Genomic DNA, 26,988 nt, shown 5'->3' on the forward strand with positions numbered 1-26,988 from the left:
ACGCAGAGGGAGTAATCAGGGAATGGGCAACAGGAGGGAAACAGCTGGGGCAAATCAGGACTAACGAGACAAAGAAGCGTAAACTGAACACACTGAGAAAAGACAGAGACCTTCAAAGTAAAACAGGAAACACAACACAGACTGAACTTATAGACACAGACTGACTGGACACGGGGATATAGCAACTAAGGATACACAGAGAAGCGAACTAGACAAGGGGATACAGCTGACAGGGGAGACAGCAACTAGAGACGACAGACAAAAACCATAAGACAGAACTCAAAGAAACCAAAGACTAGAAATTATAAATAATATAACAAACTCAAAAACCCTGGGTCAACGACCCAGGCCTCCTAACAAAATGTGTCCATAGGATCTCCATCCAGAAACATCAAGCTCAGCTGAAGTTGAAACTGGGAAAGTCGGTAAGAAAAGCCAGTGCAAGCCAAAGATGGAGGATAATATAGGGTCACCTGTAGGTAGAGGTGGAGCAGTGAGCCAAGGCATGTTACCGCATGCAATTGTAGAGGCAAAAGAAGCTATTGAGGGAGCTGAAGAACTATCCGAAGGTGCTGGAAATAGTGCATTTGATAGTTTTTGCAGTATTTCAACACAACTCCAAAATTACCATCATGTAAGCATTGTTTAGGGCTATTATCATATCTTAAGACAAAATTGTAATAAAAGTCATAAATGTATACAGATTGTCATTCTTCACTATTTGGTACTCCAGTTCCCAGAGTTAACCTGGATAGGATATTACTGATCCACCACTTAAAATAATGTTTAGCAGCAACTGTATGATAATGTATGTTACTAGCTGTGTACAAGTTAAGGGCCTGTGTCCTTCGGACAAGCTGGCTTTCACGGTCTTTGTAGGCCGGGTCCTTCGAAGATGGAGGCCAGAAGTGCGAGGTTTGTGAAATGGGCCGGTCTAGCCTTCAGATTTGCGCCACCAGCTAGCTGTCTCAGTGGGATTTAATAAACTCAGCCATCTGCTCCTTGCTCTCTAAAATATAACAGGACATTGGAGTAAATTCTCTACCATCTCACAGTTCTGTTTAATGAGTTTTCTGTTTGATGTTTATTCAGCTGTGTGAAAACTATAACTTAATCTCAGCCAAATCAATTTACTCAGGAACAAACAAAACACTGAAAAAAGCCAAACAATAACATTTTTAAATTATCTAAGTGACTTATATATCATGTTTAACCTGAGTAGGGAGTTCGCTTTTCTCGCCGGCTCCAGTGAGCCTTGATAGGCTGTGCACCTTGCTGTGTTTGTGCTGATATAAAATCGTTTGAGAATAAAATAATATAATAAAAAATGAGATTTGCACAGTTCAGGGATGCACACCGAGGCCGGTTGGCTCAAATATTAATACAATTTTATTTATTAGTATTAAGTAAGATAAAACATCAAACAATGGCAGAGCACGGAATGTACTGTCGTCTAAAACTGTGTCCTAAATTACAATAAAAATAAGCATGAAACTGGGACTTAGCAGCAGCTGTGGACCCCCCCACTACAGTCTATTCACCCGGTGCTGTACAACAAAGCAAGTTTGGAAAACGACCCACCACCCGAGGTCCCACGGCCACTGGCATGTCCTCAGTTTACTGAAATAAAAGCACGAGACATACACGTTAAAAAGAATATAAAAAAGGTACACCAAATAACAGGCTCTCTGTATATAATAAAAAGAATAAAAGAAAAACTTAGATCTTTAATAAAGCACGCACACACACTGGAAATAATTGCACTCCGCGAGTCAACCGACGGCTGGTGCTGGTTATTATTGTCCACAGCCTCACTCAGTCCCGTGCGGCTCCCCACAAACTGGGAGCAACCAGTGGAGGCAGTATCGGTTTCTTAGCACCAGCCCGATATGCAGCTGAAGATCGCTCTAGCCAGCCACGGAAGCGAGAGTGCAAACAATAGTTCAGAATGGGCTCATAATGAAACCCAAAGCCCCAACGAGGCGAGGCGAAGCAAAATAGCAGGAGCAAAACAAGACAGCCAACAAAACAGGCAACAAGACAGCAGCTCCACTGAGGAGGAGCCCTCAAACAGCAACTAGGCAGGTGTCTCAATTCTTCACTTAAGATCAGGCGATTCGTCATGCAGAGGGTGCTGCAGCAATCAAACCCTACAAACAAAAGGTCAAATATAATCTCAATCTCCTCTAATTTAGAAAAACTAGTCGCTATAATATAAATGGCTTACCCCAAGACCGGAGGCACTATATTGCATGGCGGAAGAAATTCAAACACTTCTCTCTACCACGGCTGGAGTAAAAGAAAAAAAGAAACGGCCACACTACAACGGGGCCGCAGAAATATTACTACTTATTCCAATACTCTGAGAGAAACACGAGGTCAAATGGAAGCCTACCTGTAGCTGTCACACAATTTGATCGCCTTGGTAGATTAATCCATAGCAATATGCCAGCATTTACTGCTGTGTTGCGCCAGAAGCTCGGGAGGAACGAACCAAGAAAAAAAAAAGGTTTCCTTTTATACAGTTGTAACAAACGGGGACACTAAAGCGGTCGTGCCAGAATGTTGTGCTAAAAAGAAAGATTCTTTAAAATACAAGGAGGAGCAAGTGAGTCAGATACCACCGGCACAGAGATGAAGCAGGTTATTACCAGTCCAGAAAACATCAATAAAAACCACCCTTAAAAACATACTTGATAAAAATGTTATTGACATATTAACAATGTGACACAGACTGACACCACCCTGTAATCAACGGCTGTGTCCCAAATAAGAGACCGCCCGCTTGAAGTACGCATTTTGAGTGCGATTACCTCACCGCCACATGACGACGGCTGTCCCAATTCAAAGTGTACTTCAAATGCATACTCCAAATGCGCCGTCGATTTCCCCAAATATCAACGCTTCATGGTCCCATATATCCCACAATTCATAGCGTGGCGGTGGGTGTGCATAATTTTGTCGCAGAATACAGACGGCAGAAGGTATGGAGGACCACAAGAGCCACGCGCATCGAAATAAAAATTTCTGTGCTTTAATAATGAATTGTAGAATAAATTCTGCAATTGTAAATTCATTTTTGAATTCCAATTTAATAAACTGCATTTCAAAATCCTTTTTCCAATTACATTTCAAAATCCTTTTTGCAATTGCACTTTAATAAACTGCATTTTAAAATCCTTTTTTCAGTTGCAATTTAATAAACTGCAGTTCAAAATCCTTTTTCCACTTGCAATTTAATAAACTGCAGTTCAAAATCCTTTTTCCACTTGCAATTTAATAAACTGCAGTTCAAAATCCTTTTTCCACTTGCAATTTAATAAACTGCAGTTCAAAATCCTTTTTCCACTTGCAATTTAATAAACTGCAGTTCAAAATCCTTTTTCCACCTGCAATTTAATAAACTGCAGTTCAAAATCCTTTTTCCACCTGCAATTTAATAAACTGGAGTTCAAAATCCTTTTTCCACTTGCACTTTAATAAACTGCAGTTCAAAATCCATTTTCCACCTGCAATTTAATAAACTGCAGTTCAAAATCCTTTTTCCACTTGCAATTTAATAAACTGCAGTTCAAAATCCTTTTTCCACCTGCAATTTAATAAACTGCAGTTCAAAATCCATTTTCCACCTGCAATTTAATAAACTGCAGTTCAAAATCCTTTTTCCACCTGCAATTTAATAAACTGCAGTTCAAAATCCATTTCCCTTTCCTGTTCGCTCGGGGATTAGCTGCTGGATTAGCTTCTGGATTAGCTGCTGGATTAGCTCTTCGATTAACAACTTGCTGGAGGCTATTCAAATGAGCCACACCGTGGGATGTAAGGAGCTCTCTGATTGGTCAGAGAGCTGCCCGCTTTATTCACTGTTACGCGCACACTTTAGGCGCCACATTGCACAATGCTTTAGAAAATTAACGGTGCTTGTGCTTGTGCCAGGGCGTTTTGCCTGGTCCGTCTGTAACCTGAAAATGTCCAGCATATCACGCATATTGAGGGACATTGCCAGTGAGATGGAGCGGAGGGCAGAGACTGTTTCGTCGACAGAAGAACTCTCATCATCATCCGTGCCGTCAAGACACCCTGTTGACGGTAACAAATGTTCCATACAGTCATGTTTATTTAGGCTAATGGTAAAATGCTAATCCATTGTTAAAACTTCACTGAAGTTTGTAAACTTAGGCTTGTGCTGGCTCATTAAAATCTATACTAGAAGCGCTAGCTAGCTATCGATCCAGCAAATATACCAGGTCAGAACTAGTCACGGCACAACTTCAAAATAAACTGTAAAAAAGGACAATGTACATGCTATTTCTGCATATATTATAGCTCTTGTCATTTTATTAAAAGTGAGGGGGTTAGGGTTAGGGGGTTAGGGGATTATGACATGTTTTTGAACACAAGAGTGTCACAGTTGAATTTTATGCCTTTTGTAAAATTATGTCCTAGCGTTTATGGTTAAAGCTACATTTAGTACTGTTGGTGTTCTCTGTTTTAGTATTTAGTTTTGTCTCTTTAGGTTCCTCCCATGTCTGTGTTTCCCCACTACGTTGTCTATAGTGCCATGTCCCTTGTTTTAAGTCTCTGTCACCCTTTGTGTGTTTCATTGATGTCTTTCTCTGCCTTGTTGTTGCTCTAGTTTCTTCTCTGTCAGGTATCTGCTCCTCCTCTGTCCTTCTCTTTCTAGCCTCATTTTGATTACATGCTTCTTGTATCAGTCATGGTTGTTCTCCCTAACCGTCAGGGTCTCTGTGCTTGTTTCTTAGTTATGTCCATGCTCCATCTCCCATTTCAATTTCCCTAATGCCTGTGCTTCATTTTTCATTGTGACAGTCTAGCATCCCATGTTTAGTGTGCTTCCTCCTGTCTTCTTATTATGTTGTTTTGTCCCAGCTATGTACCCTTTGTGTTTTGTTTTCCCTCGTCACCCTCATGTGTTTTTAGGTCTGCTGTCATTCATTGTCAGGTTGTCTGTTATGTTCACACCACGTCTCCATGTTTCCACGCATCCATGCCAGGTTTTTATGTTTAAGGTTGTCACATTTATTTTCCTTGTTTCCCAGTTTATGTTTAGCTTTGTGTCAAATTGTTTTCCCTAGCCCTTAGTTTTTTATTCTTCATCAGTTTCTTAAGCTACCTAGACTAGTATTATTGGGGCCTACTGTTTTTAACCAATTATTAAACTTGCCAGTCTCAAGATTTAATTTAAACAATTAAAGTACATCATACCATTTTGTCTGTACTTTGTCATATCAATCATTTGTTTTTGATCACAGCAAACAAAAGCAATATTCAGTAACTCTGAAACTTTCATAGGAATTTAAATAATAATTGAAATTACCAAAGAACTTTGCACAGTACATTTGAAATACATTAACATATCTTTTTGTTCTTTTTTCCAGCTGAAGTGTGCAGAATATTTGCCTCATATGGTAACAGGGTCCCTGGCAACCCTTCCATTGCTGCACGACGTCGATCTACATACACAAGAGCCTATTTCTGTTTGTCCAAGATTGATCAGACTATAGCACCGACTAGAGAAGAAAAAGAATTTCTTAGTGCTGCTGGCCTAGGGGAGCAGAGAATTACTTTTTTGGTAAGGGTTATATAATAGTTGTTGGGTGAGTAGCCACTGTTATATCGCCTCAAAAATAATTGTAATTCCCTCAAAACTGTTTTACAGGTGATGAAGGCAGTGCAGAGGAATTTCGAAGTCACATTCTGGTTGCCTACCCAAAACTAAATGGCTGTGGAGGGTTTGAGCTTTTAAAAGTTTCTGGGTTAACAAGGAGCAAAAAGCTCTCTGTGATACCTTGCCCAAGGACAGGGTATACCATAAAGTCTGTCAGGATACATATCAAACACTCCCTCATCTACATCCGTCCGATGCAAAAGAATATCGACACAACTCCTGTAAGTCATAACTTAAACTAAGTTATTGTGTGGAGATGCTGTTATACAGATATCGTTCTTTGTGTTCTGTGTGTATAACAAAGACAAGCAATAACTCACAAAAACTTTTAACAATAGGTAGAACATCAGACTGGCGGTTATGGTCCCAAGGAAAAATGTCTGACGTGTTCAGAAGAATTCTTTTTCAGTGAACTGAAGGATCATGTCAAACACTGCAAGTATGCACTATGCCTTATCTGCATTGTACATATTTTTGTAGACTGACTGTCCTGTTTTAATGTGGTCCTCTGTAATGTAAAGTATGTTTTTCTTTTTTATTAATATTTGAAACATTTTGTAAAATCTAAATTCTATGTATCTCTTTTCTAAAGGTCTCCAAATGAGATCGACACAGCATTACCTGAAATTTGCCATCCAGTGAGCCCAGAATTTCCTTTTCCGACTAGTCCAGACAGAGATAACTCATCCTCTGATACAGGAATCATTGACTTAACAGATGACCAAGTTCCGGTAAACACATATTTTATTATATGTTATATTTCATTTTACTTACCTATTTGTGTGTGTGTGTATGTGTAAAAGAGATTGCTGATAAGTAAAATCTCATCATAGTATACTTGATCGTGTTGAAAACTAAAAGACATAACACTGATTGTTACGGCCCTAGCTGGGCCTCCTGATTCTCCCTTTGTGTGGGCGTGGTGTTTTTCTCCACCTCCTCCTGTCTTGCTCCACCCCTGTCTCTCTCGCTTCTTCTCTCTCCCCAGGACACAGCTGCTGCTCATTGGCATCATTTACCACCTGGGCCCAGTTAGCAATCACCTCTCCTAGGCTATTTAAGCTGGGGATGAGCTGTGAGCAGGAGAGTGACTTTCTCTGGTGTCTCCGCGGTGCGAGTTATGTGTGTGATTGTCCTGCCAAAGGTGTGGAGTGGTAGGTGCAGTGGGAGAGGTTTCTGGTGGTTTTCCTCTGTGCTGGTCAGTGTGTGTTTCCAGCCTAGGTGTGGAAAGGCCTGCTGTGTGTGTGTGTGAGACCAGCCCCACCGTGCGTGGCTCTTTGTGAGTAGCTCTTAACCGAGTAGTGGTTTTGCTTAGGTGACGGCGGCCTCCATTACTTTGTTTGGCCTGCCTGGTTATCGTTAATAGCAGCGTTGCTGTCTTTTTCTGTTGAAGCCTTATAGTTGTTTTCTTTGTTGAAGTGGTCACCATTCTCCTTGTGTTGATCTGAGTTATCATTAAGGCAGCGGTGCTGTCTTTTTACTGTTTATATGAATATCGAGTTAATTGATTATAATAGAGATATATTTTGTGTTAAATACCTCTGCCTGGCGTTCTTTTCATTTCAACCCGGATCCAACTGTTACTGTCCCCCACCCTCTTCGCCGAGCTTTCATGTGGGGACGTAACACTGATGTTTAACATACACAGAAATTTTCTTTTTCTTTGTCTTCTTTCTCATCAGGAGTCCTTGGAAGAATGGAGAGCCATGCGTTCCCAGCAGGATCAAGAGTACCAAGACTGCTTGCTTGCAGATCAAGAGAAGGTACACCTCAAAGTCTGAATTTTACTCTTTATTCTACAACAGGGAGACATATTTTTTCAGCAACACATATCCAGCTTTGTTTGGTATGGACTGAAATTGTGGTCATAAATGATTGTACATGTAAATTACAGACTTTACAATCCAATCAGAGAACAGATGGGTTTGGCTGATGGTGGGGTGCTTTACTGACCTTCTTTGGTTTCCAAGGTTGCAAAACTCAGTTCACAACTACGCATTTGATTTACAAGGAAACATATTTATGATCATGATTTGAGCCAATATGTTTGTTCTGCATCTGAAGATCTGAAAAGTTTGACTTCTCTTGTTTTTCATTTTTATCACAGTCTGACTTACAGAAAAAGTCGGCTGAAATGGAAGAGAGACGGATAAAGGTAACTGTTTACAAATAACGTTTTAGAGATGACGAATAAACCAAGGGCATGAGAAGCTCCATCACTACGAGCTGTTCCATCCCATATTACCTCACTGACATTCTCAGAGTTTTTTGCGTTCTACTTTAAGGCCATATCTGAGAGGCAGTTGAGACTGATTGGTGTTCCAGAGCAAGCTCATGGCATACCACTCAGATTTAAATACCCTAGCGGCATTACCAGAACAAGGCGATTTGTCCTAACTGAATCCATTCAGGTTAGTAATTTCTTCACTTCATCAGACACTCCAACTAATTTGAATATGTTTAGGATTAGGAAAGCTGTTCTAATTTTTTAAATTTTTGTGCAGATATTGTTTGACTTTGTCGGAGAAGATGAAGATGCCACAGAATATTTTCATATTCAAGATGCTCTCTCAGTAACTAGACTCAACAGCAACATGTCTGGCACCTTTCTGGATAATAACATCATAAGGTCACAAACACTGTATGTCCACTGGATTCAACCTGAGTCTCCAGAGGTGAGAGCTGAGATTGGGTATCGTTTAACATTTGCGGTTACACTACACAGTATGTTTACTTTTGACTTCAAGGAGCAAAGGCAGAAAAATAGAAGATACAATATGAAGTTTTTACTACGACAGGGCCTTCATCCAATCCTCAAAGATTCACAGAAAAGAAGTTTCCTCTCCAACTGGGCAGATTCTGTCATCCGCTATGTAGTATGTTTAACAGAGAAACTTCGAAGTCTTCTCCATGCACGACATCACAGAGCCATCACACAATAAAACCTAATTTCTGCTGTTCAGTAGGCTACTGAACAAATTGAAACTTTTTAAAATTATGCAAAATTGAAAAACGCTTAGCTGTGTCTCTAATAAGACCTCTGTAACTTTGATCTGCTTCACTTCAGCAGCATCAGGTAATGTTCATATATTGATTGATGGTATTTCATTTTTGATGTACTGCAGAATATTTTTATAAAATCCAGGCCAGGAAAATCACCTTCATGGTTTTTCTGTGTTTTATCCTCAGTTACTTTGACACAAAAGCATCTGCTGTGATGCTTACAACTTTGATAGTCTTGCAAGTGTCAGCTTCCTTTTTATATTTAAAAAGATATGTAAATGTACTGATCTGAATTTTAATATTTCTGACTGTTTGAGGCAAAAATTTCCCAGATTCAAATGTAATTGAATTGAATCGTCGATCAAATCGATTCTAGAAATCAGTGACGATACCCAGCCCTAATCCAAAGGACAAAGGTCACTCTTTTCAAGATGTCACTCTTCACCATTTCCACGATTAATTGAAGCAAAAATATCTTTTTTAGTTAAAGTAGTCTGCCAATAGAACAAATGAAAATTTTTAAGTTTCAACACGCACTGTTTTAAAAACAAGTATTTATAGCTCACTGAAATGTTACTCTGTAGCTGAATGTGTCATTTTAAGTGTAATGATATTATTTTGAAAGGAAATAAGACAAATATACTCTGTAAGATTTTGAGTTTTTGAAGTGGGATATGGAGGACCACAAGAGCCACGCGCATCGAAATAAAAATTTCTGTGCTTTAATAATGAATTGTAGAATAAATTCTGCAATTGTAAATTCATTTTTGAATTCCAATTTAATAAACTGCATTTCAAAATCCTTTTTCCAATTACATTTCAAAATCCTTTTTGCAATTGCACTTTAATAAACTGCATTTTAAAATCCTTTTTTCAGTTGCAATTTAATAAACTGCAGTTCAAAATCCTTTTTCCACTTGCAATTTAATAAACTGCAGTTCAAAATCCTTTTTCCACTTGCAATTTAATAAACTGCAGTTCAAAATCCTTTTTCCACTTGCAATTTAATAAACTGCAGTTCAAAATCCTTTTTCCACTTGCAATTTAATAAACTGCAGTTCAAAATCCTTTTTCCACCTGCAATTTAATAAACTGCAGTTCAAAATCCTTTTTCCACCTGCACTTTAATAAACTGCAGTTCAAAATCCTTTTTCCACTTGCAATTTAATAAACTGCAGTTCAAAATCCATTTTCCACCTGCAATTTAATAAACTGCAGTTCAAAATCCATTTTCCACCTGCAATTTAATAAACTGCAGTTCAAAATCCTTTTTCCACCTGCAATTTAATAAACTGCAGTTCAAAATCCTTTTTCCACCTGCAATTTAATAAACTGCAGTTCAAAATCCATTTCCCTTTCCTGTTCGCTCGGGGATTAGCTGCTGGATTAGCTTCTGGATTAGCTGCTGGATTAGCTCTTCGATTAACAACTTGCTGGAGGCTATTCAAATGAGCCACACCGTGGGATGTAAGGAGCTCTCTGATTGGTCAGAGAGCTGCCCGCTTTATTCACTGTTACGCGCACACTTTAGGCGCCACAGTGGAGAAGAAGAAAGGTAGTGTGTAAACAGATATGACGGAAGAAACCTGTAGAAACGATCGATGGAGAAGTACAATAGAGGATCTAATTTTATTAGCTGACTATGTAGAAGGCACTGTTTCTGTTGATTTTAACTATGCTTTGACCACACTACTCCAGCTAAGAGCAAATGCTGAAGTCTTGAGCCACCACTTTGAGGACAGTGTTTGGGCTAAGTTTGATGAGGTGGAGCATTTAATACGGGAAAATTGTTATACTCTTCCGCTATTTGACATAGAAAGAAAACAGTTACAGAGGCAACTCTCCCTCGGAATCCCGCACAAGGATATATCGAAACATTTGGGTGTGTCTTTAAAAACTGTTCAGCGCAGGATTGCCTGTTGGGGACTGAGGTAAGAAACTTCGAGTTAGCTAACGAAGTATAATGTTGAAAGCTACATTTTGCATTTATAAACTACGTTTTCTACTGATGGGAAGGGGATGGTTTATGGAGGACCACATAATGGTTTGGATACATTAGTATGTTGTTGATTTGGTTCATGTGGCACGTTTCACTTGTAAACAATATTACTGTTGGTGATTAAGTGTAACAAAGTGCAGTTTAACCATTTTATAGCTAAATGTTTGTCCCACAGTCTTAAGGAGCTACACTGTAAGGTGATACACACCTTACACAAGATGGGGTTTGCCTGACTTTGTATTTTATATACTTATGTCATATTTAGTTATGTCCCCTGAAACTATAGTCAGAATAATCTCTGTGCAGTCTATTTAGTATCTATTTGGTTTTATATTCTGTATTTAAAGCTGCAGTTCTGATAACATGTAATTTTCTGTGTACTTAGACGCAAGGACTTGGACAACAGTGTCAGTGATGAAGACTTGGATGTTATTGTCTCTGATATTCATCACCACCATCCCAACACTGGATATAAGATGATACTGGGTCACTTAAGATCAAGAAAAATCTTGGTTACAAGTATGATGAATTGGTATAGTTTTGTCAAACATCAACAGTAGTAACATTCTATATTTTAGCATGCAAATAGATTATGTTAATTGTTTAACTTTTAAAGTGAATTATAACTGTTTCTCTCTCTTCATAGGGAGAAGAGTGTTGGCATCATTAAGACGTGTGGATCCCCAGGGAATACAGATGCGCAGGTTCTCACTGCAAACCACACGGCGACGGCGTTACTTTGTTCCTGCTCCAAACAGCATGTGGCATATTGACGGCAACCATAAGCTTATAAGGTACAACATTTTCAAGACTTAAAAAAAATGTTAAAAGCAGTAAAATCCTAAAATCTACGTGTATATAGTAAGTGGGAGTTCATGTAATGTGGAATTTCTTCTCTGTTATTAGCTGTTTTGAAGAACTGAAAAAAAAAATTGAGCAGAAAATGAAGTGCAAGCTTTTCCATTAAGGACTCCTGCTTGTTTGTAAACTTCTTATCCTGTGTGAAACCTAAGTTGTTCAAATGCCACTGGTATTGCTATTACAAAACATGGGTCCCCATAATCAACAAGCAGATATGACATGTGTATTAATTTAAAATTAAGCATTTTTCTTTCATTGACTTAATCAGTTGGTGAAATCATTCAGAATCCTTTCTGCATCTGTATTGTTTTCTGCATCCTTAAGATGTATAGGGCATTTACAAGAGCTGACATTCTCAGCAACTTCTGTTTATTTTTTGCATTTCAATTACATTCTCTCTGTAAGGTTTGATCAAGTTACAGTATTTTTATTTTTGCAGATGGAGAGTTGTTGTGCATGGTGGCATTGATGGATTTTCCAGACTCATTGTTTACCTCACTGCTACAAACAACAACAGAGCCCAAACTGTCCTGGAGAGTTTCATGACTGCAGTACAGCATTATGGTATCCCCTCTAGAGTCCGTTCAGACAAAGGAGGGGAAAACATTCTGGTGGCACGCTTTATGGTGGCCCACTGTGGGCTCAACAGGAGGTCCCACATTGCTGGAAGAAGTGTCCACAATCAGAGGTGATTGACTATATGTTAGAATACTTGATGTAATATATTATAAAGCCACTGAAAAAAAATGTTATGCAATGATTAATTATATATTTTTAATCTTGACACATTATAAAAAATCATACATTACACATGTTTTCAATTAACACAGAAACTTCATATATCCAAAGATTAACAAAATCTTTGAATTGAAGTGCCTTTTTTGGGTCTTGTTTTCAAATGCATGTATATGTTACCTTACATTAACCCTTTTATGCATGAATTATGAAAATGTCAATCAGTATTTCTTGCCTTAAGTACTTTATATTCATCTTTAGGCATTGAAAAAAATTAAACTTCATGACTTTAAAGATGTAATTTTCATAGACTGTTTTACATGTCCACTTATGTTGACAACATACCTTTTGACTTTTGAATTGAATATGGAGTGACAGATTAGTGTCCAATGTAGTTGTTAATGTACAAGTATACCATCAACACTGACACAAATACAAGAAAACAGCCTTTGAATAGCTGTATTGACCACTTCGTGATAGGGATCTTGAAATGTGGAAGTTATAGCTTAATTAGAAATACTCCACAGTTTATATGTAAAGCCACAGTTTTAAAGTCTTTTATTATATTAAATAAGTAGTTTCAGGGATTTTTAAGTAACTGTTCTTATGGTTTTAGAATTGAGCGACTATGGAGAGATGTATTCCACAACGTCCTTGATCTCTTCAGCACTACTTTTCTTCGCCTTGAAGCTGAGGGATGGCTCAGTCCAGACAAGGAGACAGACCTATATGCATTGCACAGGTGTTACATGCCACACATCCAGTCACATCTGCAACAGTTTCTGAGAGCATGGAACAACCACTCACTGAGATCAGCGCGGAACCAATCTCCTGTTCAGCTGTGGTTGAGCAGAGAAAGAGATGGAAGCACAGCGCATTTGTGTCAGGTAATGGTTTTCAATGACTACAGTGCCTGTGATTTATTTTAAATGTGTAACCTTAAGACGGTACCATAAAATATATTTTACAATTAACATTAAATGATGCCGGATTTACAGGCAGCTCAAGACTGTGTAAACAACTGGAGAGGGCCACCTGAGTCAGGTCAAGTTTATGTCCCAGAGTTGGAGCTTCCCCGTGCCCTATCGGCAGCAGAACTGGCAACACTTCCGAATGCAAATGTACCACTGACAGAGACATTGCAAGTTTACATTGAGACTGTTTCCCTTCTCCGAGAAATGATGGACAGGTGATTCACCAGCACATGCATCAAAGCAAGGAGGTTTTTACTGCATTAAAGATATGGAAAACATCATAAATTTACTAATAAGTGTTTGAAAATGTTGGGTCATATTAACAATTCAGTCACACAGCATTTTTTTTTCAGCAAATCCCTAAAAGTCTCTAACTTTTAAATATCTGCTAGTTTATGTATCAAAATCAAGTTCTCCTGTCTGTGTGCAAGACCCCATCTCGTTTAGGAAAAATCTATTTTTCTCTGCCAGATGTCTTTGACGTATGCTGTATATATTTTATTTTTACAATGACATTAACTTTTTTTATTTCAAGCTTCTATTGCTAAGTGTTCTAAAACAAATTCTGAATTACATTTTCACATAAACTCACATGCTTTCTAAATCTACGTGTTGTCCTTCACAAGAACCTAAACTTAAATAATTTGTAGTTTAATATCTTCCTTTCTTTCTATTGTTGTATTATTGCTGGTATATGGCTCATATGATCAGTTTGTATGTAGCCAGTGAAATAAAATGATTTTGGCAGTAATGGTTCACAACAGGTTTTTCAAACTCGCAGCCCAGGGTCATTTGCAGTCCATGTCACCCTATTGGCAGTCTGTATATTTACATGAAGTAATATAATTCAACATTAAAATAAGTTAGTTCCAAAGCAAGCAATGATTTCATATGAATATGCTCACAATATGAGCAGAGAGTACAAACATGTTTAGGGGTTGTCTATGTTACTTATGTGAGACGGTTCTTTGTAGATTAATCAGTATTTTCACCAGCAGTCCAAAACTAAAGTGTACACTTATATCTGCATTTTTATTAGTTAAATACTAATAACATGTTAGCAGAAGTGCACCCACATGGCTTACCAGAAAGAGTAACAATTTGTTTATCTGGTAGTTCAATTAAAGGCTTCATTTAATTAAGACTGACAGAACATAATCTGAGTTCACGTTTGCAGTTTTGTATTCTTATACATTAATTAAAATTTGAAAAGATTTTATTATACTCTTTAGATTTTAGTAAATATTTGCGGGTATTTTGTATTAGTTGAAGTTGTCCCTGAAGCAGTGACTAACGGGTCATTTAAGTTACAGACCCCTGATCTCTAAGAACCTCTGTAGGTCAGTTTGCCATCTTTAAATGCCATTTCCATTTTTCTGAGTAACCTACTCCTTTTAGTCTGAGCAGTCTTTAAAATTTGAGATTTTGACTGTCTTAAAAATTCATAGAAGTCTGATTTAATTTGAACCAAGGCTGAAAATAAGCAGCAAATTTCAAGAATGACAAACAATGACAACTGTTTCAGATATCCACAAGTTTTTTTTTTTTTTTTTAAAAGCTTTAATTGTAATACTTGGATAACTTCAGTTGTTGACCGTCATCATCCTCATGATGCAATTGTCTATAGAAGTCCTGCTCTGACTCCTGATGACTTATTGGAGTGGAAAAAGACAGTCAAGACAGTTGTAATTATCCCAAAAATGTTTTATTTCCATGGATTTAAAATAGGTTTGAACAATAAATAACTATCCAAATAACACTGAAATGTATCAGAGAACACTGTGATGCTTTGTACAACCTTTTGAGAATTATGTCAAGATGCATAACAGGAATTTTCAAGTAGTTTTCATTACATCAGATGAATTTAGCACTTTTGAACAGCAATTGGATGTTTCCAATAAAGGAATACACCTTTAACAACAATGCTTTTTGGCTTTGAGAATACATTTTGAAAGAGTTAAATATTTTACATGATAAAGAACTAACATACAAAGACACGGTGCATTCAAGCACAAACAGCATGTGATGCTGTGACAGTTTAAAAACACCAAGTTATGTTCTGACTTTCATAAACTAAAACAGAAAAGGTCAGTTCAATACTAACTGGACAACCACTGTCCTGAAAACACATTCCTGACTACAAAAGGGCTGGTTATGTAGGTCGTGCTTTTTTACTCCTAATTTCTGTTGATACCCGTCTATAAAACTTTAAACCTTCAACAACAAAAGAGTATTGAACTATTACTTTTAATCTTACAGTCATAGCTTTCATAATAGTGCTATATGAAACATAAAATAGTTATAAGCAATAACTCAAAATCTGCACTGTGAAGTATTCAAAATGGACAATGTAAATGGTGTCCATCTATGCCACGCCAAATGTTGGTGCCCAAAGTATAGCATTGCACATTTGTGCTTTAAATGATTGATAATCTTTGTGCACTGGTAATTTCAAAACAATGTTACATGTATTTGCCTCAGGAAAAATCTTGCCAGAATCCTCTGGAAGAATCTCGATTGTGGGCTGCATAAGAAAGCCATTTGGGGGTATTGAAGAGGATCCAGAAACAAATTCCAGGACATTCTCCAAGGTCACAGGTGCACATTCTCCATCTAAAATAGAAGACCAGTTGAGTGTTAGTGTGGCGGTGCGTGGTTTGAGCAGCATCTGTAATCACCCTTCCCATAATAAAATGTGTTCTGGGTCCTGTCAGTCGTTTGTTGTTGGCGGCGAATTGTTCAGCTGCAAACTGGAAAGCTGCAGGTAGGTGTAGGGGTGTGTGTGTGTGTGTGTCAGCAGTGATTAGCAGCCAAATGATAGCAACCAAGAGTGAATAAAGAAAGATGCTGAAAAGCATGGAAACATGGTTGGGTCTGCCATGGTTCTGTTACAGTTAGGTATTTGAAAAAGGACTTTCAGACTACAACTAAACAATGTATTGGCTTTTCTCTTCTATTCCTAAAACTGACTATCAATGACAGCATCATAGTCATGATAATTTGCGGCCTACAATTGTGGGTGCACAAATTCATGTACAGTATCTTACAGACCATATTATACTAATTTATTGTACCTTCTACATCAATGAGCCAGTCTCTCCAGAAGCATATCGTCTGGCTTTCGATCTCTCTTTTATGTGTTCCTGGTGTTGAAAAGTTGACCTGAAATACTGCTGAGAGGTCAGCAGCTTTTAAAGGTTCCACATCCTCCACAAACAGATTTCTGAATAAATCAGGGTGTGCCCTAATATCCTGGAGGAGGCCTAGGGTGTTGAAGCCCTCTGTGAACCTGAACACATCAATTTTACATGAGAAAATTACACCAGTCCAATCTGTCCAAAAATGTATTTTTGGTTTTTCCTCGATCACTTTGCCATAATTCCCACATCAGAAGATGTATTTTCAGTTCAGTTCATTTTTATTTCAAAAATATACATTTCATAAAATCTTTCCATGCAGTTGTTTGAAAAGGAGTAGGCAGAAGTATATACTTATTTAGCCCTACCCACTCAGGTTTGCATCCTCATCATCTAAATTTGAACAACAAAACCGTATACAATTTTCACTACACTTAATGCAGTTATCAAATAAGTAAGAGACTTTCCAACCAACCTTTTCAACTTCTGAACAGGAACAACAAATACAGTGTGCCAAATTGTATTTAGTGTGACTGGCCTATCGGCCTATTAATTATCTGCACAGATTGTATAAATAATATATTTTCATTCCTGCTGTGGGGAACAATGTCAAAGTGATTGAGAAAAACCGTAATACTTACTGTTGCAAAGCCACATTTAATCTGCCCTCAACGAAGAAGTCAACAGCGGACTGCACCAGGGCATCCCGCTGTCGCAGTGTTGTGATGTTTCTCCAGGCCCCAACAATGGCAAGACTGTCCTCTGCCTTCTCTATGGCCGCTTTTGCATCTTCAACAGTTGTTGCGTTCTTAATCTTTAACAGTAATCAAAAAATGCTTAGTAATTAAGAAAAGGGGTGCACACAAGTGCGCATTCGCTGTCCAAATAAAAGACGAGCACTAGATAAGTTGTTTGCGTACATATAAAAGGCACTGTTTTTGTCCAATAGAGTTGGATTTTCGCAGCATATTCTGCACCACATCTGTGCGTTTGTTTTTTGTTTGTTTGTTTGTTTGTTTTTTTAAAGCTAGCTCACCTCCTGCAACCACCTTTTTGGAGGTGGAGGAACACCAAAGTAATTGCTTAAAGGAGCTTGCTTCTTTGACATCTTTACAACTTATAAACAAATGTCTGTCCTCCTCCCGACAATATTATGTATGCAAATGCGGATTGCAACTTCTTATCTGGTGCGCATTTTTTTATTTGGACAGCTAATGCGCACCACTTGTGTGCACCCCTTTTCAGAAGGGTTGTCTACCCCCGATTATAAAAATGCTTTGATTGTTTTGTTAGTTGCAAATGATACATTTTTTTTATAGATTTCCGAATTTTCAGAGAGGCAGTTATACTTTAAATTACAACCCCTACTACTGAACACATAATTTAGGACTCACCTCCAAAAGCTTTTCCTTAAAGGTGAAATCACCCACTTCTTCCAAGGTTGCAGGAAGGCTAGGTTTCCCACAGATTTGATTAAATAATCTGTCTGAAAAGAAATTAGGTGCCACGCCGCCATGGATTACACACACAGATATCATTCGCGCGATCTGTGTGTACAGTTTCCCCTCCAAGGCTGTAAACGGAATAACATTGATAAAATATCAAACTTTAAATGTGACATCACATACAGAAAATTCAATTTCTCTTGTCTGGTGAGATATTTAAAGTATTTATCCCTATTGAGATGCAAGTTGATTTTTTTTGGTAATCTGGTGATGACAGTTTATCCCCAAAAATATGTTTGAATTTATGCTTAGTAAAACAGGTGAACATAGAAATACAAATTGCTCATCAATTCCCAAAAGTGAAACAGAGCAAAATGTGTAACAGAATGAAAAGTTGAAATCAAATACATTTCAAAGATCATTTTAGCTTTCCTGTGAGGTGTCACTATCAAACATAACCAAAGCATAATTAATTGTCAAATTAAAATGCATTTACAAAAATAAATTAATTAATTTATTGGTGTACCATGAGTGTCGAGGGTCAATCTCTTGTCCTTCTCCGGTCCTTCAAATATGTTAGACTGATGAATGGCCTTCATCAGCAACCTCAAATACTCTCTTGTGGGACCACCACCATCTACTGCACCTTCAGATGTTTTTTCACTGTCAACAAAAACAACATCCAATCTTGCCGCAGGATTGAAACGTCGACGTCTGAAGGCCTGCAAGGTACTTTTCATTATGTTGTGGACATTGCCAGTGTAGTCTCTGCATATGTTGATCTGATTACTCGTGGGGCATGAAGTGTTATCAATCTTCGCCCAAAGTCCATTCAGAATGGTTTTAAGGTCAGCCCTGTGTAGAGATACAAAATGTGACATAATACAGACAGATTTGCTGGCACATGCACTGTTAGTAATTCTCTAATCTAGTGACATGAACTTAACACAAGACATCTGACACTACAGAGATTGTTTTTGTAATGACTCTAAACTGGCAAAGATTTTTTTTTTTTTTTTTTTTATAAAAGTTAGTATCACCACACATGTTAAGTACAGAAATGTGACTAACAACTAACAAATGCAAACATACCTCTTGGGAGAGAAAGATCGCCCATGAGCAGGAGGAGAATCAGTCAATGGGGAACAAGACATGTTGTTAAAGCTTGGAGCTACTTCATGATTGTTGTAATCAAGTGCAGGAACAAACTGCAAACAGTTAGAAACAGGAAAATGTCTGCATACTTTCATCCTTTTAATCAAGTAAGCATCCAGTACTCAGAGGGTTGTTGGTTCGATCCCTGGCTGCTCCAGTCTATATGCCAAATCTTCTTGGGCAAAATAATAACCCCAAATTGCTCTCTGATCATAGATAGATAAAGGTAATTTAGATATATAATTGTCAAAATACTGCTTGCGTTTATGGATGAATGACGCATCCTGTATAATTAGCTTTGAAAGGTATGGAACAATAGAAAAATCAGTATATAGTAATCAATCGACTTGCCATTGAAAAAAAATACACCAAAAACATTCGTATTTTTTAAAGTGCTACAAAGGTTCATTAAAAGTTTAAAATCCATATGGAGATATTAACCTCTTGTTATTGTGAATAACATCACTGTAAATGTTGCCTAAGGAGTTTTGAAAGAAAAGCAGCGGGACTTCTTTAACTTTCTTGCAGACGTTTCACGTCTCCCACTATGGAGGACCACAAGAGCCACGCGCATCGAAATAAAAATTTCTGTGCTTTAATAATGAATTGTAGAATAAATTCTGCAATTGTAAATTCATTTTTGAATTCCAATTTAATAAACTGCATTTCAAAATCCTTTTTCCAATTACATTTCAAAATCCTTTTTGCAATTGCACTTTAATAAACTGCATTTTAAAATCCTTTTTTCAGTTGCAATTTAATAAACTGCAGTTCAAAATCCTTTTTCCACTTGCAATTTAATAAACTGCAGTTCAAAATCCTTTTTCCACTTGCAATTTAATAAACTGCAGTTCAAAATCCTTTTTCCACTTGCAATTTAATAAACTGCAGTTCAAAATCCTTTTTCCACTTGCAATTTAATAAACTGCAGTTCAAAATCCTTTTTCCACCTGCAATTTAATAAACTGCAGTTCAAAATCCTTTTTCCACCTGCAATTTAATAAACTGCAGTTCAAAATCCTTTTTCCACTTGCACTTTAATAAACTGCAGTTCAAAATCCATTTTCCACCTGCAATTTAATAAACTGCAGTTCAAAATCCTTTTTCCACTTGCAATTTAATAAACTGCAGTTCAAAATCCTTTTTCCACCTGCAATTTAATAAACTGCAGTTCAAAATCCATTTTCCACCTGCAATTTAATAAACTGCAGTTCAAAATCCTTTTTCCACCTGCAATTTAATAAACTGCAGTTCAAAATCCATTTCCCTTTCCTGTTCGCTCGGGGATTAGCTGCTGGATTAGCTTCTGGATTAGCTGCTGGATTAGCTCTTCGATTAACAACTTGCTGGAGGCTATTCAAATGAGCCACACCGTGGGATGTAAGGAGCTCTCTGATTGGTCAGAGAGCTGCCCGCTTTATTCACTGTTACGCGCACACTTTAGGCGCCACATTGCACAATGCTTTAGAAAATTAACGGTGCTTGTGCTTGTGCCAGGGCGTTTTGCCTGGTCCGTCTGTAACCTGAAAATGTCCAGCATATCACGCATATTGAGGGACATTGCCAGTGAGATGGAGCGGAGGGCAGAGACTGTTTCGTCGACAGAAGAACTCTCATCATCATCCGTGCCGTCAAGACACCCTGTTGACGGTAACAAATGTTCCATACAGTCATGTTTATTTAGGCTAATGGTAAAATGCTAATCCATTGTTAAAACTTCACTGAAGTTTGTAAACTTAGGCTTGTGCTGGCTCATTAAAATCTATACTAGAAGCGCTAGCTAGCTATCGATCCAGCAAATATACCAGGTCAGAACTAGTCACGGCACAACTTCAAAATAAACTGTAAAAAAGGACAATGTACATGCTATTTCTGCATATATTATAGCTCTTGTCATTTTATTAAAAGTGAGGGGGTTAGGGTTAGGGGGTTAGGGGATTATGACATGTTTTTGAACACAAGAGTGTCACAGTTGAATTTTATGCCTTTTGTAAAATTATGTCCTAGCGTTTATGGTTAAAGCTACATTTAGTACTGTTGGTGTTCTCTGTTTTAGTATTTAGTTTTGTCTCTTTAGGTTCCTCCCATGTCTGTGTTTCCCCACTACGTTGTCTATAGTGCCATGTCCCTTGTTTTAAGTCTCTGTCACCCTTTGTGTGTTTCATTGATGTCTTTCTCTGCCTTGTTGTTGCTCTAGTTTCTTCTCTGTCAGGTATCTGCTCCTCCTCTGTCCTTCTCTTTCTAGCCTCATTTTGATTACATGCTTCTTGTATCAGTCATGGTTGTTCTCCCTAACCGTCAGGGTCTCTGTGCTTGTTTCTTAGTTATGTCCATGCTCCATCTCCCATTTCAATTTCCCTAATGCCTGTGCTTCATTTTTCATTGTGACAGTCTAGCATCCCATGTTTAGTGTGCTTCCTCCTGTCTTCTTATTATGTTGTTTTGTCCCAGCTATGTACCCTTTGTGTTTTGTTTTCCCTCGTCACCCTCATGTGTTTTTAGGTCTGCTGTCATTCATTGTCAGGTTGTCTGTTATGTTCACACCACGTCTCCATGTTTCCACGCATCCATGCCAGGTTTTTATGTTTAAGGTTGTCACATTTATTTTCCTTGTTTCCCAGTTTATGTTTAGCTTTGTGTCAAATTGTTTTCCCTAGCCCTTAGTTTTTTATTCTTCATCAGTTTCTTAAGCTACCTAGACTAGTATTATTGGGGCCTACTGTTTTTAACCAATTATTAAACTTGCCAGTCTCAAGATTTAATTTAAACAATTAAAGTACATCATACCATTTTGTCTGTACTTTGTCATATCAATCATTTGTTTTTGATCACAGCAAACAAAAGCAATATTCAGTAACTCTGAAACTTTCATAGGAATTTAAATAATAATTGAAATTACCAAAGAACTTTGCACAGTACATTTGAAATACATTAACATATCTTTTTGTTCTTTTTTCCAGCTGAAGTGTGCAGAATATTTGCCTCATATGGTAACAGGGTCCCTGGCAACCCTTCCATTGCTGCACGACGTCGATCTACATACACAAGAGCCTATTTCTGTTTGTCCAAGATTGATCAGACTATAGCACCGACTAGAGAAGAAAAAGAATTTCTTAGTGCTGCTGGCCTAGGGGAGCAGAGAATTACTTTTTTTGGTAAGGGTTATATAATAGTTGTTGGGTGAGTAGCCACTGTTATATCGCCTCAAAAATAATTGTAATTCCCTCAAAACTGTTTTACAGGTGATGAAGGCAGTGCAGAGGAATTTCGAAGTCACATTCTGGTTGCCTACCCAAAACTAAATGGCTGTGGAGGGTTTGAGCTTTTAAAAGTTTCTGGGTTAACAAGGAGCAAAAAGCTCTCTGTGATACCTTGCCCAAGGACAGGGTATACCATAAAGTCTGTCAGGATACATATCAAACACTCCCTCATCTACATCCGTCCGATGCAAAAGAATATCGACACAACTCCTGTAAGTCATAACTTAAACTAAGTTATTGTGTGGAGATGCTGTTATACAGATATCGTTCTTTGTGTTCTGTGTGTATAACAAAGACAAGCAATAACTCACAAAACTTTTAACAATAGGTAGAACATCAGACTGGCGGTTATGGTCCCAAGGAAAAATGTCTGACGTGTTCAGAAGAATTCTTTTTCAGTGAACTGAAGGATCATGTCAAACACTGCAAGTATGCACTATGCCTTATCTGCATTGTACATATTTTGTAGACTGACTGTCCTGTTTTAATGTGGTCCTCTGTAATGTAAAGTATGTTTTTCTTTTTTATTAATATTTGAAACATTTTGTAAAATCTAAATTCTATGTATCTCTTTTCTAAAGGTCTCCAAATGAGATCGACACAGCATTACCTGAAATTTGCCATCCAGTGAGCCCAGAATTTCCTTTTCCGACTAGTCCAGACAGAGATAACTCATCCTCTGATACAGGAATCATTGACTTAACAGATGACCAAGTTCCGGTAAACACATATTTATTATATGTTATATTTCATTTTACTTACCTATTTGTGTGTGTGTGTATGTGTAAAAGAGATTGCTGATAAGTAAAATCTCATCATAGTATACTTGATCGTGTTGAAAACTAAAAGACATAACACTGATTGTTACGGCCCTAGCTGGGCCTCCTGATTCTCCCTTTGTGTGGGCGTGGTGTTTTTCTCCACCTCCTCCTGTCTTGCTCCACCCCTGTCTCTCTCGCTTCTTCTCTCTCCCCAGGACACAGCTGCTGCTCATTGGCATCATTTACCACCTGGGCCCAGTTAGCAATCACCTCTCCTAGGCTATTTAAGCTGGGGATGAGCTGTGAGCAGGAGAGTGACTTTCTCTGGTGTCTCCGCGGTGCGAGTTATGTGTGTGATTGTCCTGCCAAAGGTGTGGAGTGGTAGGTGCAGTGGGAGAGGTTTCTGGTGGTTTTCCTCTGTGCTGGTCAGTGTGTGTTTCCAGCCTAGGTGTGGAAAGGCCTGCTGTGTGTGTGTGTGAGACCAGCCCCACCGTGCGTGGCTCTTTGTGAGTAGCTCTTAACCGAGTAGTGGTTTTGCTTAGGTGACGGCGGCCTCCATTACTTTGTTTGGCCTGCCTGGTTATCGTTAATAGCAGCGTTGCTGTCTTTTTCTGTTGAAGCCTTATAGTTGTTTTCTTTGTTGAAGTGGTCACCATTCTCCTTGTGTTGATCTGAGTTATCATTAAGGCAGCGGTGCTGTCTTTTTACTGTTTATATGAATATCGAGTTAATTGATTATAATAGAGATATATTTTGTGTTAAATACCTCTGCCTGGCGTTCTTTTCATTTCAACCCGGATCCAACTGTTACTGTCCCCCACCCTCTTCGCCGAGCTTTCATGTGGGGACGTAACACTGATGTTTAACATACACAGAAATTTTCTTTTTCTTTGTCTTCTTTCTCATCAGGAGTCCTTGGAAGAATGGAGAGCCATGCGTTCCCAGCAGGATCAAGAGTACCAAGACTGCTTGCTTGCAGATCAAGAGAAGGTACACCTCAAAGTCTGAATTTTACTCTTTATTCTACAACAGGGAGACATATTTTTTCAGCAACACATATCCAGCTTTGTTTGGTATGGACTGAAATTGTGGTCATAAATGATTGTACATGTAAATTACAGACTTTACAATCCAATCAGAGAACAGATGGGTTTGGCTGATGGTGGGGTGCTTTACTGACCTTCTTTGGTTTCCAAGGTTGCAAAACTCAGTTCACAACTACGCATTTGATTTACAAGGAAACATATTTATGATCATGATTTGAGCCAATATGTTTGTTCTGCATCTGAAGATCTGAAAAGTTTGACTTCTCTTGTTTTTCATTTTTATCACAGTCTGACTTACAGAAAAAGTCGGCTGAAATGGAAGAGAGACGGATAAAGGTAACTGTTTACAAATAACGTTTTAGAGATGACGAATAAACCAAGGGCATGAGAAGCTCCATCACTACGAGCTGTTCCATCCCATATTACCTCACTGACATTCTCAGAGTTTTTTGCGTTCTACTTTAAGGCCATATCTGAGAGGCAGTTGAGACTGATTGGTGTTCCAGAGCAAGCTCATGGCATACCACTCAGATTTAAATACCCTAGCGGCATTACCAGAACAAGGCGATTTGTCCTAACTGAATCCATTCAGGTTAGTAATTTCTTCACTTCATCAGACACTCCAACTAATTTGAATATGTTTAGGATTAGGAAAGCTGTTCTAATTTTTTAAATTTTTGTGCAGATATTGTTTGACTTTGTCGGAGAAGATGAAGATGCCACAGAATATTTTCATATTCAAGATGCTCTCTCAGTAACTAGACTCAACAGCAACATGTCTGGCACCTTTCTGGATAATAACATCATAAGGTCACAAACACTGTATGTCCACTGGATTCAACCTGAGTCTCCAGAGGTGAGAGCTGAGATTGGGTATCGTTTAACATTTGCGGTTACACTACACAGTATGTTTACTTTTGACTTCAAGGAGCAAAGGCAGAAAAATAGAAGATACAATATGAAGTTTTTACTACGACAGGGCCTTCATCCAATCCTCAAAGATTCACAGAAAAGAAGTTTCCTCTCCAACTGGGCAGATTCTGTCATCCGCTATGTAGTATGTTTAACAGAGAAACTTCGAAGTCTTCTCCATGCACGACATCACAGAGCCATCACACAATAAACCTAATTTCTGCTGTTCAGTAGGCTACTGAACAAATTGAAACTTTTTAAAATTATGCAAAATTGAAAAACGCTTAGCTGTGTCTCTAATAAGACCTCTGTAACTTTGATCTGCTTCACTTCAGCAGCATCAGGTAATGTTCATATATTGATTGATGGTATTTCATTTTTGATGTACTGCAGAATATTTTATAAAATCCAGGCCAGGAAAATCACCTTCATGGTTTTTCTGTGTTTTATCCTCAGTTACTTTGACACAAAAGCATCTGCTGTGATGCTTACAACTTTGATAGTCTTGCAAGTGTCAGCTTCCTTTTTATATTTAAAAAGATATGTAAATGTACTGATCTGAATTTTAATATTTCTGACTGTTTGAGGCAAAAATTTCCCAGATTCAAATGTAATTGAATTGAATCGTCGATCAAATCGATTCTAGAAATCAGTGACGATACCCAGCCCTAATCCAAAGGACAAAGGTCACTCTTTTCAAGATGTCACTCTTCACCATTTCCACGATTAATTGAAGCAAAATATCTTTTTTAGTTAAAGTAGTCTGCCAATAGAACAAATGAAAATTTTTAAGTTTCAACACGCACTGTTTTAAAAACAAGTATTTATAGCTCACTGAAATGTTACTCTGTAGCTGAATGTGTCATTTTAAGTGTAATGATATTATTTTGAAAGGAAATAAGACAAATATACTCTGTAAGATTTTGAGTTTTTGAAGTGGGAGACGTGAAACGTCTGCAAGAAAGTTAAAGAAGTCCCGCTGCTTTTCTTTCAAAACTCCTTAGGCAACATTTACAGTGATGTTATTCACAATAACAAGAGGTTAATATCTCCATATGGATTTTAAACTTTTAATGAACCTTTGTAGCACTTTAAAAAATACGAATGTTTTTGGTGTATTTTTTTCAATGGCAAGTCGATTGATTACTATATACTGATTTTTCTATTGTTCCATACCTTTCAAAGCTAATTATACAGGATGCGTCATTCATCCATAAACGCAAGCAGTATTTTGACAATTATATATCTAAATTACCTTTATCTATCTATGATCAGAGAGCAATTTGGGGTTATTATTTGCCCAAGAAGATTTGGCATATAGACTGGAGCAGCCAGGGATCGAACCAACAACCCTCTGAGTACTGGATGCTTACTTGATTAAAAGGATGAAAGTATGCAGACATTTTCCTGTTTCTAACTGTTTGCAGTTTGTTCCTGCACTTGATTACAACAATCATGAAGTAGCTCCAAGCTTTAACAACATGTCTTGTTCCCCATTGACTGATTCTCCTCCTGCTCATGGGCGATCTTTCTCTCCCAAGAGGTATGTTTGCATTTGTTAGTTGTTAGTCACATTTCTGTACTTAACATGTGTGGTGATACTAACTTTTATAAAAAAAAAAAAAAAAAAAATCTTTGCCAGTTTAGAGTCATTACAAAAACAATCTCTGTAGTGTCAGATGTCTTGTGTTAAGTTCATGTCACTAGATTAGAGAATTACTAACAGTGCATGTGCCAGCAAATCTGTCTGTATTATGTCACATTTTGTATCTCTACACAGGGCTGACCTTAAAACCATTCTGAATGGACTTTGGGCGAAGATTGATAACACTTCATGCCCACGAGTAATCAGATCAACATATGCAGAGACTACACTGGCAATGTCCACAACATAATGAAAAGTACCTTGCAGGCCTTCAGACGTCGACGTTTCAATCCTGCGGCAAGATTGGATGTTGTTTTTGTTGACAGTGAAAAACATCTGAAGGTGCAGTAGATGGTGGTGGTCCAC

At 37.9% G+C, this 26,988-nt stretch overlaps 3 protein-coding genes and 1 long non-coding RNA gene across 6 annotated transcripts; 3 read left to right on the forward strand and 1 right to left on the reverse strand.

The window, feature by feature from the left end:
- Window positions 1-5,779: 5,779 nt before the first annotated feature.
- On the forward strand, window positions 5,780-8,703 carry LOC109199129 (uncharacterized). Its single transcript, XM_025905602.1, has 7 exons — window positions 5,780-5,910; window positions 6,028-6,128; window positions 6,282-6,420; window positions 7,372-7,452; window positions 7,797-7,844; window positions 7,975-8,100; window positions 8,194-8,703. Exons 1-7 carry the CDS (start codon window positions 5,884-5,886, stop codon window positions 8,629-8,631), a joined length of 960 nt encoding a protein of 319 aa, XP_025761387.1. The 5' UTR covers window positions 5,780-5,883; the 3' UTR covers window positions 8,632-8,703.
- Window positions 8,704-10,103: 1,400 nt separating this feature from the next.
- On the forward strand, window positions 10,104-14,017 carry LOC109199125 (uncharacterized). Of its 3 annotated transcripts, none has more exons than XM_019354448.2 (6): window positions 10,104-10,623; window positions 11,077-11,210; window positions 11,338-11,485; window positions 12,130-12,240; window positions 12,904-13,174; window positions 13,286-13,546. In XM_019354448.2, the coding sequence occupies exons 1-6, from the start codon at window positions 10,265-10,267 to the stop codon at window positions 13,478-13,480; spliced, it is 1,218 nt and encodes a 405-aa protein (XP_019209993.1). In that variant the 5' UTR covers window positions 10,104-10,264; the 3' UTR covers window positions 13,481-13,546. The 3 variants fall into 3 exon arrangements, with proteins under 3 accessions (XP_019209993.1, XP_019209992.1, XP_019209991.1); XM_019354447.2 differs by having other exon boundaries at window positions 10,105-10,623; window positions 11,992-12,240; window positions 12,955-13,174; window positions 13,286-14,017; XM_019354446.2 differs by having other exon boundaries at window positions 10,107-10,623; window positions 11,992-12,240.
- A 1,308-nt stretch (window positions 14,018-15,325) lies between these two features.
- LOC102078393 (G2/M phase-specific E3 ubiquitin-protein ligase) lies at window positions 15,326-19,305 on the reverse strand. Its single transcript, XR_002059598.2, has 6 exons — window positions 18,936-19,305; window positions 18,370-18,698; window positions 17,793-17,971; window positions 17,040-17,212; window positions 16,336-16,550; window positions 15,326-15,874 (listed from the first exon to the last, which is right to left on the reverse strand). It is a non-coding gene; the product is annotated as a G2/M phase-specific E3 ubiquitin-protein ligase (long non-coding RNA).
- Window positions 19,306-20,321: 1,016 nt separating this feature from the next.
- LOC109199120 (uncharacterized) lies at window positions 20,322-26,872 on the forward strand. Its single transcript, XM_025905111.1, has 11 exons — window positions 20,322-20,648; window positions 21,959-22,153; window positions 22,241-22,470; window positions 22,587-22,687; window positions 22,840-22,978; window positions 23,929-24,009; window positions 24,354-24,401; window positions 24,532-24,657; window positions 24,751-24,921; window positions 26,405-26,520; window positions 26,758-26,872. The coding sequence occupies exons 1-11, from the start codon at window positions 20,360-20,362 to the stop codon at window positions 26,870-26,872; spliced, it is 1,611 nt and encodes a 536-aa protein (XP_025760896.1). The 5' UTR covers window positions 20,322-20,359.
- The last annotated feature ends 116 nt before the right edge of the window (window positions 26,873-26,988 follow it).

The sequence above is a fragment of the Oreochromis niloticus genome, linkage group LG3, assembly GCF_001858045.2.
Source record: "Oreochromis niloticus isolate F11D_XX linkage group LG3, O_niloticus_UMD_NMBU, whole genome shotgun sequence".
Classification (NCBI taxonomy): Eukaryota; Metazoa; Chordata; class Actinopteri; order Cichliformes; family Cichlidae; genus Oreochromis; species Oreochromis niloticus.